Source organism: Benincasa hispida, chromosome 11, assembly GCF_009727055.1.
Source record: "Benincasa hispida cultivar B227 chromosome 11, ASM972705v1, whole genome shotgun sequence".
NCBI lineage: Eukaryota > Viridiplantae > Streptophyta > Magnoliopsida > Cucurbitales > Cucurbitaceae > Benincasa > Benincasa hispida.
Genome location: NC_052359.1, coordinates 75,497,343 through 75,518,509, shown reverse-complemented (window position 1 = coordinate 75,518,509; position 21,167 = coordinate 75,497,343). Strand labels below are relative to the sequence as shown.

Below are 21,167 nucleotides of genomic sequence, written 5' to 3'. Positions count from 1 at the left end.
ACATAGTCATGCGTCATTTATATTATAAGGGTTATACTATATAGTTTGGATGTATGGATGTATATATGTACATACGTTATTAATAAATTTAATTACTTTATTATATAAATGTTATGTATGTTGAGTAATGAACTGGGAATTGCATGAAGCATGTCATTAATTTAGGTAATTTTATAATTGTTATATTTTTTTACTAAGTATGATATCAAATGCAATGTATGGTTTTAATTTTTTTTCAATTTGATTTTATAATTGCTATAATTAAATGGAATTAGAAATTAAAATCAATAATAAAGAATTGCATGCAAACTTAGGTTAAAATCATTTTTTAAATAGTTTAAAATATGATTCAGATAGACCTAAGTTCACAATATTTCTCATAGGATTAGAAATTAGTTTAATTTTTTTAATCAGTTTAATAGGATTAAATTGACTTTAATAAAAGATTAAAATTTTAGTAAATATATCTATTAGGGACATTTGTCTAAGTCTAGTTCTATATAGGTTGGAGTATTTAAGCTGACGGAAACGGAACAACACTACCTGAGAACTGATTTGGAAGGTGAATTAGATAGATTTGCTACAAGCATACAATTATTGATTAAAGTTTGTGAAAATGTTTAATGAACATTAATAAAAATTGTTTAACTATCAAAAGTAAGTGTTACTTATGGGTAAACTTAGACAATCACTTAGTAAAATAAATAGTCATATTTTTCTAAGTTAAATTAACCCTAGGTAAAACAATTAGTGGGAGGAAAATGGGGTACATGATACTTCATTTTTCTTTGTCATGTTTCTCCCTCATAGTTCACATCGTGAGACTTATACTCGTCCTCCTTTACTTGTGTCCCCCTATGGATGGTGTTTGTATAGGTCAATACCAAGGTGAATGGAACGAGTGTTTATAGAAAGTGGGAGCGAGACATGTGTTAACACATCCCACGATCTCTCTCATTAGTTTGTAGTAAATTCTCATGCTCATCCTCGAGGCACCTTTGCTTGTGTCCCCCTACAGATGGTATTTGCATGACTCTTTACTCAAACTCCAAAAATGGATAGGAATACTTTAGTTTTGTCTCAATTGATGTTTCCCTACGATTAGTTCATTGAGATGGAACTCTAGAATCTAAAATGAGGGGTTACACTTACAAGAAAATGTTAAGTTAGTTAACAATTTCTGAACAAAACAATGGTGATTTATATTAACAAGAACAAGGAGTTGTTCTGTATGTTGGTTGAGATAGTCTCATTTCAGTGAAGAGGTACCTGATCACCCTACAGTGGCTTTTACCCTGCCTAACTAAAATACAATTGCAAAATAGATGTCCACATAGGGTACATTAAATTATTTTGCTAAATTTGATTGGCTTTTCCAATTAGGTAATGCATGAATATTAATATAAATAAATTGTATGTTTCAGTAAATTTTACAAAATGACTTTCCCAACATTAAATATGCTCACCGCCAACAAATTAATTGGCGATAATTACATCACCTAGAAAAACACTATTAATACAGTTCTGATCATCGATGATTCGAGATTTGTCCTTGTGGAGGAATTTCCTCCAGTCCCAACTCAAAATGCCACTTGAAACATTCGGGAGGAATACGAGTGTTGGGTAATGGCAAATGAAAAAACCCGAGCATATATCTTGGCAAGCCTTTCTAAAGTCTTGGCCAAGAAGCATGAGTCCATGCTCACTACCGTGAGATCATGAAGTCCCTATGGAGAATGTTCAGATAACTGTCCACACAACTCAGGAACGACGGTCTTAAATTCATCTTCAATGCCCGTATAAAAAAGGGGGCATTTGTTTGAGAACATGTTCTCAACATGATGGTCCACTTTAATGTGGCTGAGATGAATAGGTCTATCATTAATGAGGCTAGTCAGATTAGCTTCATCTTGGAAACTTTATCTGAAAGTTTCCTACAGTTTCGTAGTAATATTGTTATGAACAAGATTGACTACAACCTGATCACTTTGCTTAATGAGCTGCAAACTTTCCAATCCTTGATGAAAGTCAAGGAACATAAGGGTGAGGCAAATATTGCCTCGTCCTCTAAAAAGTTCTTCAAAGGTTCGACCTCTGGAACTAAGTCTATGCTTTCCTCGTTCGACACCAAAAAGTGAAAGAGGAAGAAAGGTGGAAAGGGGAAAGCTAACCTACTAGTTGTTGCACACAAGGGCAAAAAGGCCAAGGCTACAAAGGGAATTTGTTTCCATTGTAACTATGAGGGAAATTGGAAGAGAATTGTCCCAAGTCTTGGTAGAAAAGAAGAAGGCCAACCAAGGTAAATGCGATTTAGTGGAAAATGATGATTCGGCTTGGATAATAGATTCAGGTGCCACTAACCATATTTGTTCTTCATTTTAGGGAAGTAGTTCCTGGCAGCAACTAGAGGCTGGGGAGATGACGATGCATGTAGGAATTTGGCACGTTGTCTCTGCAACGGCAGAAGGACGACTCCAGCTTACTTTACAAAAAAAATATGTTTTATTGGAAACTATATATGTAGTTCCTAAATTAAAGAGGAACTTAATTTCTGTGAAGTGTTTATTTGAACAAAATTATACTTTATCGTTTAATGTATAAAGTGTTTATTTACAAAAGTGGTATCAATATTTATTCTGCTAAGTTGGAAGATAATCTTTATGTACTTAGACTGTTAGCAACAAAAGCTTTCCTTAATACTAAACTATTTAAAACTATGATAACTCAAAATAAAAGACAGGTAATTTCTCCTAAGGAAAAATGCCCATTTTTGGCACCTAAGATTAGGACACATTAATCTCAATAAGATTGAGAGACTGGTCAAGAATGGACTTCTAAGCGAGTTAAAGAAAAATTCTTTACCTGTATGTGAGTCATGCCTGGAAGGCAAAATGACTAAAAGATCTTTTACTAGAAAATGTCACAAGGCCAAAGAACCATTAGAACTTATACATTTAGACCTCTGTGGTCGAATAAATGTTCAAGAGGATGGTTTAAATATTTCATCACTTTTACTACTGATTATTCTAGATATGGGTATGTTTATTTAATACAACATAAGTCTGAAGCCCTTAAAAAGTTCAAAGAGTACAAGACTGAAGTTGAAAATGCATAAATAAGACAAATAAAACATTTCGATGTGATCGAGGTGGAGAGTATATAGATCTAAAATTTCAAGACTAATTGATAGAACATGGAATTGTATCTCAACTCTTGGCACCCGATACACCTCAGCAGAATGGTGTATCAGAAAGAAGAAATCGAATCGTGTTCGACATGGTTCTCTGCAAAATGAAAACATTTTTCATTTTATCCTTTCAGTTATGAAAACTGAATGAAACCTCCCACTTTCACGCACGATTATGGAGAAAATCACCAACAATTATCTCATAATTGTTTAATTATAAATAAATATAATAACTAACTTATCATATTATATTTATAACCTATAGTTTTAATACCATATCATATGCAACAGATAAATCATAGTCCTTTTCTCCGTCACTAGATATAAATCATATTTATGTTCTTTTCCTCCAATTAATATATCTCATATATCATGTTAATTATATCATACATATCTGAACCAGTTTAATCATTTCATATATAATCAAACTCCCTCTTGTCAATTTGAACACTTCAAAGTGACCCATAAATTGATTCTCAACTTGAATCCATTGAGCTACCAAGAAGACCTTATGAACCTGTAGCTTGAAGCTCCAACAGTACGTGAATAGCTGACTAAACTCTTTAGCCACGAGATCTACCATCCATTAACTGTTGAACACTCCACTAAAGACCGACACCTGCACTCATTTCTCACCACATATATATTTTTTTGTCCATCGGATATAACCATTCAACAGTATGATAACCCTTCATAGATGCTCGTAAGTACAATTGGGCCAAATTATCATTTTGCTCCTATAGTTACATCTAACTCCTTAAGTACCATTGATCCCTCTAATGAACAATACAACATAGTCCTACTATGTGTAGACACCTCTCGGGCCATGAGAAGGTGTATGGCACCACATCGTTCAAGCCCCAGAATCAGCTTTTAAAGGAGCAATCTATCTACTTACCCCTGCTTCGAGGAAGGAGTGAATTCCATCTTGTGTAGCTGAGTTCCCAACTCCTAAATCAAACGAATCCCCAANGAAGGAGTGAATTCCATCTTGTGTAGCTGAGTTCCCAACTCCTAAATCAAACGAATCCCCAAAGTGGTAGGTTTAAGTCGGTGATCTAACCACTCACACCCATGCAAATCAAATGACTGACCTCAAAGGTAGGAGTTCCCAACTCACTTAGGATTAAGGTCATGTTACCTATGGTCATCCTAGTGAAGTGAAGTCTCTGTCATGAACGACGTTATATAACGAGACTATAACACTTCGTGGTCCGGTCTTATACAAACTCCTTTGTATAGGACGCCTCCACTCACATGTCTCCACATGAATGATCAGGATCAGACCATCACATGTGCTTGAGGCAAATCCTAAGAAGTTTGAATCTCGTTCAAAATTATGCATATTTGTAGTTTACCCTAAAGGAAAAGAGGTGGTTATTTCTACGCTCTTAAAGATAATAAAGTGTTTGTATCGAAAAACGCTACTTTTTTAGTTTTTTAGAAGAGAACCACATAAAAGAGCATAAGCCTCGTAGTAAAATAGTGTTAAATGAAATTTCCAGTGAAACTACTAAACCCTCAACAAGAGTTTTTGAAGAGCCCAATACCTCAACAAGAGTTGTTGAAGTTAATTCATCTAGTAGGTCAAATCCACCTCAAACGTTGAGGGAGCCTCGACGTAGTGGGAAGGTTGCGAACCCGCCTATTCATTATATGGGTTTAACAGAAACCCTAGTTATTGTAGCTGACGAAGATATTGAGGATCCATTGTCTTACAAGAAGACAACAAAGGATATTGACAAAGATGAGTGGATCAAAGCTATAGATCTCAAAATGGAGTCTATGTTCTTCAATTTGGTTTGGGATCTTGTAGTTCAACCTGATGGGGTTAAACTTATAGGTTGCAAATGGATCTATAAGAGAAAACGTGGTGTTGATGGTGGCTCGTTTGGAGGTGAAGGAGTTTAGGGTGTCTGATGCTTGTTGTAAGGAGGGTGAAAAGTCTGGTGTGGGGAGTGTTGCCGGAATTGGACTAGGTAGTTTGTCGGTTGGTGTTCCGACGGAGCTCAAAGGGTTAAAGTCGCCTCTGTCCTCTAACCTAAAATCGGAATCAATCTGGATTTGGGAGTTTCAGAGTTTGGGTGATCTAGGTGGACTAGGTTTTGGGTCAGGTGGTGGGCATGGGAGTTTGGGCTCTAGTGAAGTTGGGGCACAGGGTGTGAGGGGTGTGTCTGGGTTGGGCTTTGAGGGAGTTGAGGATAGTGTGGCAAAGATGTTGGGTGGTATGGGAGATGGGGGTGGGCCTGATGGGAGTGGGTTGAGTGGGTTGCGAGATGGGAGTGGGCTGGAAAAAGGAGAGCAATGGAGAATGACAGATGGCTTAGGTGTTATGGTGGGTAGACTAAGAGGTGTTGGGTCAGAGATGGGGGTCACGGGGGGGCTGAAACTGGATCATGAAAAGGTAAATAGGGCTGGGCTTGTGGGGAGTGTTGAGTGTCTAGTTTCTACAGACGAATGTGGGGAGCCAGTTCAAACCAACGTTGGTTTAGCTTCGGGGTGTGGTTTAAAGATGGACCGATTAGGTTCAATGGGGGTGGTTTTGGTTCTGTAGGATCTTGTTCCGGTTTTGAAAGGGAGATATTCGTGGGTGGCCTTTTTGGGTTCCAATTTGAGGCAAAATTTGGAGTTTACCCCTCTATTGATTGAAAATGATAAAGTGATTATTGAGCCTTGTGAGGAGATTCTTGATGCGGGTGTTTGTTTATAGGACAAATATTTGGTGGATTAGTTTGTGGATGCAAAACTCCCATATTCTATTATTTTTCACCTTATTTCGAGAATCTGGAGACGCGTAGAGATGCCAACTATTACCTTGCTGGAGAACAAATTGATTAATTTTATATTTCAAAAGGAAAAGTCACGGGACTGTGTGCTGGAGAATGGTCCGTGACACTTAGATGGCAAGCCCATCTTATTACGATAGTGGTCACCAGGTATTGTTCCTAAAACCTTTGTTTTTTTATTCTGTCCCTCTTTAGATTAAACTGGAGCGTGTTCCCTTAGAGTTATGGACAGATAGGGGTTTAGAAGTGTTGGCTAGTGTCGTGGGTAAGCCTGTTTCGTTTGATATTGCAACTAGAGAGCATCATCGGTTATCATATGCACGAGTTCGTGTTCAGCTGGATGGTGATTCGTTATTGCCCCCTTCAGTCACTGTTATAATGCAGGATCAGGAGTTTATCATTCCTGTAATGTATGAGTGGAAGCCCCGTAAATGTGCTTGGGCATACTAGGGCTATGTGTGAGAAACAAGGTGTGGCAAAAGATCAGGATTTAAGTATTGTGGCGGTTAATGAAGGGTGTTTGGGGGAGAAGGGCGGCCTTGAGAGTGTAAGAAAGGGTCAAGAGTTGAGTATTGGTGGGAGGGGAGTTAGCCCAATAGTTGGGAATAGAAGTGTAGGGTGTGATGATGAGTTTACTATGGTTAGTCGTCGCTGGCGTGATAGAGGTGTGGGACTTAAGCGTGCCAGTGGATCATCGAGATCGGGGCCCTTGAGAAGTAGAGTAGTTTTTGGCTCCCCTAGGATTATGGGGTTCGTTAAGCATATTGATGATCGTAATCAGTTTGACGTACTGAGCGATGAAGAGGTTGAATCGTTGGCACTGGCATTAGTGCAGTCTGATCCTGATCCGCTGTCTGTATTGGATGGGAAGGTTAGAAGTTCAGGCAAAAGCCCAGTGGGGGTGGTAGGTGTGACTTCTTGCAAGTTTCATGATTTGGTGTTCCTAGAATGTTAGAGGGTTGAATGACCCAGTTAAGTATAGGATGGTGGCAGATATTATATCCTCCTCCTCTGTTACTTTTTGCTATTTGCTTGAGACGAGGGTTCGTCGTGAAAACTTTGGTATGGTGGTGGGTAGGTGTGGTAATGCTTGGAGTTATGTGAGTAGCTACAATGTGAGGGGAGTTGAGAGGATCTGGGTGATGTGGCGGAAGAGTGTCTATGATTTTATTCTAGATGTCAATGGGGATCAGCTAATTTCTGGAACTTTGGTGGATATTGTATCTAGTGCTAGGGTACATATTGGTGTTGTGTATGCCTCTAATCACGTGAGTGATAGGCGCAACTTGTGGACCCAGTTGATTGATGTGTGTGCCTCATGACAGCTTCTTAGAGTTGTTATGGGTGATTTTAATGCTATTCGTGGTAGTTCAGAGGATCTTGGTAGTTGCCCTAGCTTGAGGAAGATGGAGAAGTTTGATGGGGCATTGTTGGAGGCGGATCTGGTTGAGATGGATGTGATAGGTAACTGGTTTATCTGTACTAGTATCTTGCGCCGGTTAGATCGTTGCTTGACTAATGAGGCATGGAAGGTGGCTTTTCGTATTTGGAGGTTAGGGTTAGACAGTAAGGGATTACTGATCATAGCCCTCTTCTGGTGTCTACAGGGGAGACGAGGAGCCACCTACGTTCCGCTATTTTACACATTGAGTGGAGGCAGATGGTTTTATTGATATTATCAGGTCAGTGTGGATAAGTTTTGAGGATGTGTCCCCTATGGTTAACTTTGTGTGAAATCTGAAGGTAGTGAAGCGAGTTTTACGTGCCTCGTTTGGTAGGCGTATCTCTGTGTTATCTAATGAGGTGTAGGTTGCTAGGCAGGTTATGGAGGCTGCTCAGACCGAGTTAGAGAGGGGTTCTTTTTCAAAGTCAATGTGTACGGAGGTAGCTCAAGCCACTTAGTTGTTCTGGTCAGTAACTAGATTGGAAGAGGCATCGCTCCGGCAAAAGGCTCGGGTGAAGTGGCTAGAGTTAGAAGATATGAACACAGTGCTTTTCATCGCTATGTCCGTTCTCGCTGTAGTTACAACGGTTTATTGTTAGTTGTGGATGTTGGCGAGACTTGCTAGACAGTACATGACAGGGTGTCGGGGTTGGCAGTGGATTTCTTTCGTAGTAGTTTGGGGTCTCAGCGTGTGGGATATATAGATCTTACTACTCGAATTGGGGATATTGTGTAGTTTAGCTAGTCCACGGAGGGGGTGGAGGCGCTTGGTCGCCCAGTGAGTCGGGATGAGATTCAGAAGGCTTTATTCTCGATGAAGTCTGGGAAGGCTCCTGGGCCTGATGGGTTTCCGGTGGATTTTTACAGAGTTGTTTGGAGTGTGGTTGGAGATGATTTATGTGATGCGGTTCTGAATTTTTTTTAGTCCTATTATCTACCGAGTGGAGTTGCCTCTACTGTTATTACTCTTATTCCAAAGAGGCGGGGAGCTGAACGTATAGAGGACTTTCGTCCTATATTTTGTTGCAATGTTGTATATAAGTGTATCTCGAGGGTCCTAGCTGAGAGATTGCAGTTGTGGTTGCCTTCTTTCATTAGTGGTAACCAATCTGCGTTTGTTCTTGATAGATCGATTTTTTATAACATTTTATTGTGTCAGAAGCTTGTGGGGGGCTATAAGGTGGGCAGAAGGAAGCCACGTTGTGTGTTGAAGGTTGACCTTCAGAAGGGTATGATTTGATCAATTTGGATTTTCTGTTTAGTGTGTTGATTGTTATAAGTACGCCCCTTTAGTTTGTCAGTTAATTGAGGGCTTGTGTTACTTCGCCTACGTTCTCTGTGATGATTAATGGTTCCCTTGAGGGGTTCTTCCCTGGTAGGAAGGGGTTGAAGCAGGGGGATCCGTTTTCTCCTTTTTTGTTTGTGGTGGTGATGGAGGTCCTGTCCAGGTTGTTGAATAAGCCTCTTATGTGGTTCAAGTTGCATGATCGGTGTGTGTGTATGGGCCTGACTCATTTGGTTTTTGCAGATGATTTGATGATTTTCTATGCAACTAAGACGGATTCTTTGGAGTTTGTGAGGCAGGCTCTAGCAAAGTTTGCAGAGCTATCTGGGTTAGTTGCGATTGTTAGGAAGAGTTCCATGTTTGTGGATTATGGTGAGGCAGAGGATCTTGCTGCTCATATGGGTTTCTCTCTTGGTTCGCTGCCTGTTAGGTATCTGGGGTTATCTTTATTGGCTAGTCAGTTGAGGGTTGTGGATTGTGCGCCTTTGATACAGAGGATTACAACTTGTATTAGAAGTTGGGTTGCTCGGTCCCTCTCTTTTGCTGAGAGTTTGCAGCTTGTCAAGTTTATCTAAAAGTCCTTTCAGGTGTTTTGGTGTAGCATCTTCGTGTTGTCTGCTTGTGTAACTCATGAGGTTGATCTTCTGTTGTGAGTTATTTATGGAAGGGTAGTGCAGAGAGTCGGGGTGGTGCACGGGTGGTGTGGGATGAGGTGTGCTTACCAAAAGGGGAGGGAGGGTTAGGTATGAAGCATGTGGCTTCTTGGAATCAGGCTACTATTATGAAGCTGCTCTGGCTTCTTTTAATTCAATCAAGCTCTTTATGAGTGGTGTGGGTAGAGGCGTATGTTTTGTGTGGACGATCTTTGTGGGCTGTTTGGTGTGAAGTTGGGAGGTCTTGCTGCTTAAAAGTTATCTTGCATTATAAGGATAGATTCAAGCATCTGATTTGTTTGATGGTGGGTGATGGAAGGTCATGTTTTGTTTGGTGGGATCCTTGGTTGTCGGGGGGTGCAATTATGGATTCATATGGGCCTATGGTTGTTTATGATGTAGAGAGTAGTATGGAGGTGCGGTTGTTGGAGTTTATGAATGGTGAGGGAGGTTCGAGGTGGCCCACAGTGTCATGGGAGTTACTTGAGATCTAGGGTCTTATTCAGGTAGTGGGGCCTAGGTTGGGGGCGAGGGGGAAGAGGGGAGGATTATTGGGTTTGGATGCCTATTTCTAGTGTGTGGGAAAGTTTGCGCTCTCATTGTCCTACGGTATCTTGGGCAGGTCTTTTGTGGTATGGGGGTAGTATTCCGCATCATTTCTTTTGTGCGTGGTTAGCTGTAAGGGACAGGTTAGGTACATGGGATTGGTTGAGGAGTTTGGGTGTGTTGTCAAAGGGAGGGGTGTCTTCTATTTAGGGAGGTGTGGAGTTACAGGATCATTTATTTTTTTATTGTGGGTTTAGGAGAGAGGCGTGGTCAAGTATGTTGCGTTAGATGGATTCGTCTCATCGGGTGGCAGGTTAGAATGTTGAGTTGTCTTGGGTGTGTCGAGTGGGGTCGAGTAAGGGGTGCGTAGTAAGTTATTTCGTATCTTCTGGTGTGCTTCCATCCACTACATTTGGCAGGAGCGTAATCGGCGGCTTCATGAGGGGTAATCCGAGGACAGTGTCTGCTTTGTTTCACATTATGGTCTCTATGGTTCATGTTCGTGTTGTTTCTTAGCGGGTTGATCTTTTTGGTCTTATCTAATGTGTTTACGGGATGTTTTCCTCTTTTTGTTCTTGTCGTTGTTCTTTGTTTTGCTGTTGGCCCCAGATTGTGGGGTTTTGTTTCCTTTACTTTGTTTTTCTCCCAGATGGATGGTGTTGTTTGCTTTTGTTTCGACTTTGTTTCGGTGGAGTCCTATTTTTCTTGTGCTTTGTTGCTTTGATGCCTTGATCCCGGGTTGTGGGATCCCCCTTGTTGTTGTATAATAATATCACCTATTCTAATATATATATATATATATTATATTATAATATATTATTATATATTATATTATATATTAAATTAACTATTTCTAAGAAAATTCAAATATATATCAAATATATTGTGTTGTATATGTTGGACAGATATCAGCGGGTAGCGGAAGCGATGAGGATCGATAAGCACTCTAATTGATTAATTTTGGCATAAATGAAAACATGCTTAAACAAAATTTAATGTGTTTCAAGAACATACCTTTGAAGAATCGTTGAAATCTTGATTTCCAGCTGCAAATTTCTCCAAATCTTTGTGCAGACCACCACAAGATCTTCCCTACTATTCTCTTAGTGCTCTAGATTTAGTTGTGGGACTCAAAATAAGCTGGAATCAAAGGGAACTTGGAGAATGCTCACTACAACAACCCAAAATGAAGAACACCTTCTTCTTCAAGATTTTCAGCTAAAATTCTTTCGGTTGCATCCCCTCAACTTCACTCTAATCTCTTCAATATATTGTATCATGCAAAGAGATTTGCTACATGGGATGCATTTCATGCTTGGAGTAATTGAAGGTTGAAGATGATGGGTTCTTTGTGAGCTAGTTTGAAGACAAAGATGAAAAACCATTTTTCCTTTTTGTGTAATTTTCTATTTCCAAAATCCAAAATTGATTTTAAAATCATATTTTATTTCTAAAATCAAAATTTATTAATTTTCTAATAAAATTAATTAATTTTCTAATAAAATTAATAAATAATTATTTATACAATTTAAATATTCTAATTAATATTACACAAATTCATCTTCATATATTTAAATCATATTTAAATATATATTCTTCAATTCTGTTTGAATCTAATTTGAACGTTTCAAATTAACTTATCACGCTACTCTAGAGCTAATCTATTTCCAAGTTAGTAGGGGACCTCATGGACCTACAGATCATGCGCTCCAACGATCTGAGATTAATCGACTAAACTCATTAGACCGATCTAACCCCCATTCGTTAACTAATGGGTCACTCCACTAAAACTCATAGTTGAACTCCCCTCACTGTAGATATATTATGTCCACTCGATATAACCATGATTAGTAAGGTAACCCTTCATAGGTTGTTCATATTAACGGTTGGGTCAAATCTCTGTTTTATTCCTGAAATTACCTCTTGTTCCTTAAGTCCTCACTGATCGCCTAATGAACAATTGTTTTGTGATACAATCAACAAAACCGAATCCCTCTCAAACCAATGAGAGGGTGGGGCCCCTTGTTCAAGATCCAGAATCAACACTTAAGGGAACAACCTCTCTACTATCCCTAAAAGTGGGTAGGAGTGAATTCCATCTTGCAACCTATGTCCCTAACTATCTATCTAGTCTTACCCCTGAAATGGGAAGGTTTATTGAGCCGGCGCTTTGAGCCAACCCTCACCTATATAAATCTAAGGATAATTCCAAATAAACAGGAGTTCATAGTTAGCTCAGGATTAAGGTCAAGTTATCTAGGTCATCGCTTTGAAATAGTCAGTCTTAAATAGTAAACAACGTTATAAAGTAAGAGTAACTAATTTCGTGGTCCGATCTTGTACAAACTCTTTTCCACAATGAACGAATTAGGATCACTTTGTTTGTAGCAGTTTACAACTCTTTGTAACAACTACAGAGCAGGTCGTATCCTATAATGTTACCAGAATAAGGTACCCAACCTTATTCATATACTATAGATCATTTTGACTATTTACCTTTATGTCTCCATATAAAGTTCAAGTACTTATCCAATAGTCAAGGGACTTTCAAGTTTATTGAATTTCTTTTCAATAACACCTTATTGAATTTTCAGAATAAGTTTCATTATTTACAAACTACGAGTTTTTGGACATAAAACCCAATAGTATATATCAAATATATATTATTTTTTCATTAGAAACTTGTCGATTCTTACTTTCGTTTATGAGGAGCACAACTTTTAGATTTTTTGAGAAACTTTCTTTACTTGCATAGATTTTGAAAATAAGACCGTTTTAGGAAGTTCATAACTGCAAGAAACTTCTCTTAAATGCGTCTTTTGATATTAATATTATTGTTTTATCTATAATATATATAAAAGTAGGAATGTGGGAAGAAACTTTTTTGGACCATTTTACCCTTATGTACTTTTAAATTCCTAAATTAACTTTAGAGGGGAAACACATACACTAATTACTCTTTCTTACCAAAACCTTCCCCCTCTCTCTCTCTCGAAATGCCTACCCACCCACCCTCCTAAATCCAACTCTCTAATCAATCCTCAAATTACTTTTCTCTCTTAACCTTCTATCTTTATAATTATTTCTTTCAATCACTTTTCTTTCTCTCTCTCACCTATCCATTCACATTTCTCTCTTAACCTTCCATCTCCCATCTATTCATATTTCCTTTTTTCTCTCAAATTTACTCTTCATTATCTCTCTCAACCCTTCAAATTCCTCTTCTAATTTGATATAAATACATCATTCACCATTTCATTCATGCTCACAGCAAAAGGTTGGAAGATGAAAAAGAAATCACATCACTTTCTTCTAATATTTCATTTGTTGCATCTAAACTTTTTTAATAGGGTATATGCTTGTGCGTTTCTTTTTCTTTGCTTCTTTTTTCATTTAGTAGAGATGTAGAAAAAAGAAAGGTAAGATTCAAACTACTCAAGTATTTATGGTAATTTCGTTATTTTTCTCTCTTTCTATATATTTTTCTTATATATGTACTTGTGTGTGTGTGTTTTTTTTTTTTTTTAATTTCATTTTAATAGGGAAACGAAGATTGGATCCACCAACAACACGTCTTAGTACTTCTTCAACCACAACAATAACAAATGTTCAAGGGATTCATTGTATTTTTTTAAGAAAAATTATTATTGGTCTATATTTTTTTTCATATAATTTATTTTATAATTTTAATTAACATATACATTCTATCCTTATTTTTTTTTTGTATGATATGTTTGTTGTTTAAAAAATTAATAATTGAAAAATATAATATAGCTGCCATAATAAAATAAGATTAAAAAAAGTATGGTGTCATTAGAATAAGAAATATTATGAAAAAATTATAACTTTTTAAATTAAACATTTCATTCAATCTTACATTAATATAGGAGAAGAATATGTGTTATAACTAAGGAAGATGAAAATATATGATGTTGGATTAAGAAGTTGAATCTAATTTGAATAAACTTTTTTTTTAGAAAGATATTGTAATTAAAGTGTGGGGTGGGGAAGTCGAACCTCAAACTACGAGGTTGATAGTATGTACACTATGCCAATTGAGTTACGCTCTTATCGGCAATTTTAATAAACTTTTAATATATGAACAACTATAATATTTAATACACACAATTTTTTTTTAAAGGAAGTTTTTTCATTTAATTATTTATTTCAACTAATGGAATATTTCTTTTTGTCCACCCATTCTACGTAACTCCACTCATATTTCAATTGTTTTTTAACAAAAAGAAAATGTTTGTATTTGTCAATATATCTCATTTGTCACTCCTTTCTAAAAATATTTTTAAATTTAGCATATCATTGCTTATTAAGTTTTTTACTTAGGTGTATTTTTTTGTTTCGTTCTTATTCCTTCCATTTTCTTTGTTTAGGTAAATGCATGACTAGAAATGCTTGGGTGCTTTGCCAAATATATTAACATTAAGTTTATCATGAAAATGCATACCAAAAACTTGCACATTGATGCTTATTGAATTATTGAAATCAAATACTATTTTGTAATAATTTATATTATGTAAGTGTAAAATGAAAAGGTTACTAACTCAAAAAAATAAAATAAAACGTCACTAATTCAAAAAAAAAAAAAGCATATTGCCTTTAATAAATAAATTACTAACTAGATTTTATTTACTAAAAGTAATGTCACATCAAAAGAAAGTAACCAACATATGGATGGAAGTTAAGGTTCCTTTTTTTTTTTTTCTCTTTTTTCCAACTTTTATTCTTTGAAATAATATGTATCAACAAAATCCCCAAATATATATCAGAACTCAAAATTACACTACAAAATATAGAATTTATTCTTCAGAAGAAAAACTAATGTAATACTAATAATAATAAAACTCCACTGAATTGCCTATAAATATTTGGTATTGCATAAGCCATTTTGACTAGGGTAACACACTCACAAGCTTTTCTAAGGAATTTTGTTAATTCCTCTTCTTCTTCTTTAATTTTAGCCATACTAGCTTTCTTCTTCTCCATATAAGACTCCTCTATCTGCAAAAAAAACCACCCTTCCTTTTAAACACATAACAAAGCCATGGCATTCTTAGAAGGCCTTGGCCATTTCTTTCAAAATGCAATGCCTTACATAGCAGTCATCTCCCTCCAATTCGGCTACGCCGGAATGAACATCATCTCTGCCATCTCCCTTGACCGTGGTATGAGCCACTACGTCCTCGTCGTCTACCGTCACGCCTTTGCCACTGCTGTCATGGCGCCCTTTGCTCTGGTACTCGAGAGGTACACATGTACTTATATTATCTTTTGAATTAATTCCATCCTTAAACAAACAAGATAAGAATACGTCGTATTATCGTATTCTTCTGCTATCTTAAGCTCTTACGACAAACAATTTTTCATCATATATTTCTACTACAATACAATAACTTTTTGCTTTGTTCAGTCTCACTAAACAGATATTGCCATTACTTGTATAATAAAGCTTAGTTTGAGATTGTTATAGTTATTAAAATAACTGTTGTAGCTGTGCTTTAACTTTTGCATTGCCTCAGGGTCGCTATGTTACATTTCTCAATAACTCATGTTTTTACTTTTCATACTTTCAGGAAAGTAAGACCCAAGATTACATTTAAGATTTTCATTCAGATGCTCGTTCTTGCTCTTCTTGGGTTAGTATCAAAATTTGCTCTTATTATTATTATTATTATTATTCAAACACTGCGAAATCTTGTTTAGTAACCATTTGATTTTTGTTTTTGGTTCTTAAATATTAAGTTTATTTCCTCTAAATTTTTTATCATGATTTTCATATTTCTTAGATAAAATAGTTGAATTCTTAATTAAATTCTAAATACAAAAATAGGTTTTTAAAAACTACTTTTTTTTTAAGTTTGCAAATTTTGGTTTGAGTTTTCAAAATATTGATAAAAGTAAATAAACATATAGACTTAATTTTAAAAAAATAAATAAATAAATAACGAAATACTTATCAAACAGATGTTTCAAATATCTAAAAACTAAATCCTTTTTGTGACCTTCTCTCTGTATCTTCCATGGCATTGATCTCTCAACAGGCCACTGCTTGATCAAAACTTATACTACATGGGGCTACAAATGACATCTCCAACCATCTCCTGCGCCATAGGCAACATGCTTCCTTCAATGACATTCGCCATGGCTGTCCTTTGCAAGTATTTCGGTCATTGTCCTCTCATATCGAATAAAATTATAAAAACTGTGAAGAATATGAATAAATTTACAGTAATATACATACCTTTTATTGGTCAAAGTTTACTTTAACATTGTATCGCAACATTCTATTTTAATTTGTTTTGTATTAAAAACATCTATGATCTTATTTTCCCTTCAACAATCAATACGTTGTCGTTCTATCAGGATGGAGAAGTTGGAGTTGAAAAGAGTCAGAAGTCGGGCGAAGTTGTTTGGAACACTGGTGACGCTAGGGGGAGCTATGTTGATGACATTTTACAAAGGAAGTGTCATCAACTTCTTCGGGACAAAGCACGGCCACCAACCGAGCATACCGTCCACGGCGTTGCTCAACCACCACAATGGCGGAGAGTTCATCAGAGGCTCCATTTTGCTCATCATCTCCACCGTGGCTTGGGCGGCCTTTTTCATTCTCCAAGTCATAACCTTGAGAAAATACACAGCCCATCTTTCTCTCACCACCATGGTTTGCTTTTTGGGAACCCTTCAAGCCATTGTTGTCACCCTCGCCATGGAACGCCGCCCCTCCGCATGGACCATCGGCTGGGACATGAACCTTCTAGCCGCCGCATATGCAGTATGAAAGACAATAATTATTTCAGACATTTCAGTGTTTTTAAATGGAATATTTACAGTAATTAATTTTGTCTCATTTTTATGAAAATTTATGACTCATAATATTGAACAAATAATGCAGGGGATTGTGACCTCGGGGGTGGCATATTATGTTCAAGGTTTGGTTATGAAGACAAAAGGGCCAGTTTTTGTTACAGCTTTTGGCCCTATGGTAATAGTTATTGTTGCCTTCATGGGCCATTTCATCTTGGCTGAAAAGATTTATGTTGGAGGGTAACTCATCTATTTCCTTTTCTTTTTTTGCTTTTTCTTTTCTACAAAATTACTTTTCACTCTAAATTTTCATATTTAAGAATAATATGCTTAATTGTCTGTTACAAAACGGCAATTAAAGAATATAAAAGAACATAAAAGAATCGACATATAAATATACGTGATTCATTAACGGTGTGTTAGCTAAGTCTACGGGATAGAAGAAGAATAGTACTATTAGAGGAAATGTTTTCTGAATACACAAATGGTGCCTCTAGAGTTAGTGAGGCCCCGTACTTAGTTGTTCGAAGCGCCAACGAACAAATTCAAGGCATTCCAACACCGTCTTTTCTTCTTTTTAAAATATTTCTAGAGTTTTTTTTTTGGTACGTGTGATTGAAGTGGATATTGCTAAAAAAATTATAACCATAATGGCTTTAGTTTTAAGAGACACTTGAGTGTATCAGGACGTAGCTATGTTTATATTTTCCACTCTCATCACACGCACAAAAAGTATTATAAATATTTCAGAAAAAAAGTAAGAATAATTCTTTCCATGACAAATTATTATTGAATAATTTGGTGAAATACACAAAGATAGATGTTGTCATTTTCATGATTTTTTTAGTTCCAATAAGTAACAACGAAGCATACGGGCTTAGAATCAAACATCGAAATGATTTATTATGGGGAGTTGTTTGAGTGAAGTAATTGTTAAAACAAAAACACTTATTCTAGGAGTACTTTTGGAACACAACAATAATCTTATATTTATGTTTGATTTTTCACAGGATAATTGGATCAGTGGTGATTGTAATAGGGTTGTACTCTGTTTTGTGGGGAAAGTATGAGGAAAGCAAAGAGAAAGAAGTTATTGGAGAAATTGTTGAATTACCAATGGAAGGTGAAGATCAATTACCTATAAGAAATGAAGCCATTGAAGCAATTCAAAAGAAAGAGGCTTCAAGACAATCAGCCAAATCAAGAATTTAAAAAAATGGAGAGTCTTGATGAACAATAACAAACAAATGGTCAAGAAATTAAAAAGGGGAGGAGGAGAATATTGATCAAACACTCCTTTTTTTCCAGTCATCCATCTTTTTCCTTTTAACTTTAGATTCTTTCTCTCTCTTTTTTTGGCCGAATATGTGGGAACTTTTCCACATGTTATATTATAAAAAAAATATAAAACAATCAGGGAGATCAAACTTCTAATTTCGAGATTGATCGTATAAATTTATGCCGATTGAATTAAAATTAATAATATAGAAAAAAATGATAAAATGTTTGAAGTATAAATGGTTGGTTTTGAAAGTTTCGAGTTTAAATTGATATAAGTATTAGTTAAGAGCTTAAATTGATACCATTTAAAAAGTTTAAATGTGTAAATTAAAATTTTTCAGAAAAAAATACTGATTCGTTTTTTATTTGGTGAAAAAAGTAAGAGTCGTAAAAGAATTAAAGATAAGCTCAACATGGATCGAAATGGAAATGGTTGGTTCTGAATTATGATTCGAGTGCGAAAGGATGTAATGACAGTGCCAAAATATATATCACAACTATGTTTGACAAACTCCATTTATAAAGAATAAAAGACAGTAACGTGCAGGTGTTGAATGTCTACTTTTTAAACTAAAATTTATGAATGTCACTTTTATTTGGGAAAGGCTATTCCAAATTGAATATGAATGATCAATAAAACTACTTATAGGGAAGGTAAAGTTATATTTACAATGGTTATTGTATGGAATTTGAAAATATTAATAAACGTATTCAAACAACCACTACTACAAAATCTATATTACTTGACACTTGTAATTTTTAATTACTTGACATTTTTGTGGAAAAAAACGTCAAGTAATATGATTTTGGACAAAAAAATGTCAAGTAAAAGGGTTAAAAAAGTGGAGATTGACGAAATATTTCGGATATTTTCATGCGAACCTTTACTTGACACGATTTTCTTGTCAAGTAATATAAGGTCTTACTTGACACGTTTCACGTGTCAAGTATAAAAAGCTCTTGAAATTTTTCTCGTGTCAAGTAAAAGGGTTAAAAAAGCGGAGATTGACGAAATATTTCGGATATTTGATAGGCCTCCAATTTGGTAGGCGATCGTATAGCATTTTGTTACTCAGTGATCGTGTAGCAGAGCTAAGTGATCGTGTAGCCGAGCTCAGCGATTGTGTAGCATTTGGTAGGCGATCATATAGCAGTTTATTACTTAGCGATCGTGTAGCAGAGCTAAGCGATCGTGTAGCATTTAGTAGGCGATTGTATAGCATTTTGTTACTCAGTGATCCTGTAGCAGAGCTATGCGATCGTGTAGCCGAGCTTAGTGATATTGTAGAATTTGATAGGCGATCACCTAGTGTTACTCAGCGATCATGTAGCAGAGCTAAGCGATCGTGTAGAGACTTTATTTTTTACTCAACGATCGTGTAGACCTTAATTTTCATTTCCCTTTCAAATTTGGTTTCTCTCTTACCAAAATTATCAAATAAAATAATATTTCCCTCTCCCATTTTCATTTCCCTCTCTCAAATTAAAAACTATTTCTCTCCTCCTTCACCATCTCACTCACGACCTTCCCCTTCCCCCCAATTTTTGTTCTTCTTCCGTGCGCCCTAGCCGTCGTCAGCCTTCATTCTCCCATCGCCTCCGTTCGCGCCGCTGTTATTAAGTTTTTCATTCTATCGTCTGCTCAGCCGCACCAACCCTCTTCCTCGTCGTCTGCTTAGCCGCGCCAGCCGCGCCAGCTGTGCACGTCATTCGCAAGTCTTCAACCCTGTCCAGATTTGTAGCCGAACCCCCCAACCACTTCCGTCGCTTCAGTTGCACTCAGATCTGTAACCGAACGCTTCCGTCACTTCCATCGCTTCAGCTCCACCAGATCTGTAGTTGAACGCCCCCAACCGCTTCCATCGCTTCAGTCAAGTTGGTCCAGCCAAATCCTCTTGTTGTCGTCGAGGTCGTCCACGTCTTCGTTGAGGTCTAGCTTTGTAACAAATCTATTCAAGTGTGGGCTTCACTCTATCTCGTCAGATCTATACTCCATCTCACTGGAATCTTGTATTTTTGGGTAAGGTTTTGATAAGTTTGGTGAGTTTTGATTATTTTAATGGGTTTCTTGGAAATTTTTGAATACCCATAAGTTTTTTTACTCAAATTGATTGATGCTCTTTGTGATTTGGCTTTAGATTCAAGATTCAGAGAACATTAATATGCTGTCCAATAGGTTGATATTGATTTCGGTAAGATTTTCCCATTAGTTTTTTTACCCAATTTGATTGATGCTCTTTGTGATTTGGCTTTATATTCAAGATTCAGAAAACATTAATGTGTTGTCCAACAGGTTGATATTGATTTCGGTAAGATTTTCCCATAAGTTTTTTTTACCCAAATTGATTGATGCTCTTTGTGATTTGGCTTTAGATTCAAGATTCGGAGAACATTAATGTGTTGTCCAACAGGTTGATATTGATTTTGGTAAGATTTTTCCATAAGTTTTTTTATCCAAATTCATTGATGCTCTTTGTGATTTGGCTTTAGATTCAAGATTCGGAGAACATTAATGTGTTATCCAACAGGTTGATATTGATTTCGGTAAGATTTTCCCATAAGATTTTTTATCCAAATTGATTGATGCTCTTCGTGATTTTGCTTTAGATTCAAGATTCGGAGAACATTAATGTGATGTCCAATAGGTTGATATTGATTTCGGTAAGATTTTCGGTAAGTATATGAGGTATATCTTGTTTTCTGTTTAATATTGGGTTTGTTCCATTGTTGCCCACAATATTTTGGTTGGTGTTGGTAGTTTTACTTGAAAATTTTTGAACACTCAATAAGTTTTGACATTAACTTAGTAATACCTTTCACTTTTTTGGTGTTAGATTCAAGTGTTGGAAGGAGTTGAGTTGCTGTCCAATAGGTTTGAGACCGATCTTGACAAGGTTTTGGTAAGTTTGGAGGTTAGTATTAATAGTTCTTTGTTGCCCATTGAAGTATTGGTCTAATAATTGAGTTATTTTCACTTTTTGATGTTCAATTCAAAGATTTCAAGGGATTGGAACCACTATCCAACAAAGTTAACGATGTTTGGACGTTTTGATAGGTATTAAGGCCTTGAAACTCTTTTGGAATTATTACATAGTTGCTAGAATTTGCATTTTATAACCATTATAATTGAATTTTTCGTAGGTTGGATTACATTGTTGTATTT

General features: G+C 36.4%; 1 protein-coding gene across 3 annotated transcripts; it reads left to right on the top strand.

Annotated features, from left to right (window-relative positions):
* The first annotated feature begins 14,723 nt into the window (after positions 1-14,723).
* Positions 14,724-18,241, top strand: LOC120090229 (WAT1-related protein At5g07050-like). 3 transcript variants are annotated; one of them, XM_039047787.1, is made up of 6 exons: positions 14,724-15,163; positions 15,490-15,552; positions 15,958-16,144; positions 16,280-16,691; positions 16,812-16,963; positions 17,734-17,870. In XM_039047787.1, the coding sequence occupies exons 1-5, from the start codon at positions 14,961-14,963 to the stop codon at positions 16,943-16,945; spliced, it is 999 nt and encodes a 332-aa protein (XP_038903715.1). In that variant the 5' UTR covers positions 14,724-14,960; the 3' UTR covers positions 16,946-16,963; positions 17,734-17,870. The 3 variants fall into 3 exon arrangements, with proteins under 3 accessions (XP_038903715.1, XP_038903714.1, XP_038903713.1); XM_039047785.1 differs by having other exon boundaries at positions 14,726-15,163; positions 15,958-16,074; positions 17,734-18,241; XM_039047786.1 differs by lacking the exon at positions 15,958-16,144 and having other exon boundaries at positions 14,725-15,163; positions 17,734-18,241.
* Positions 18,242-21,167: the final 2,926 nt, after the last annotated feature.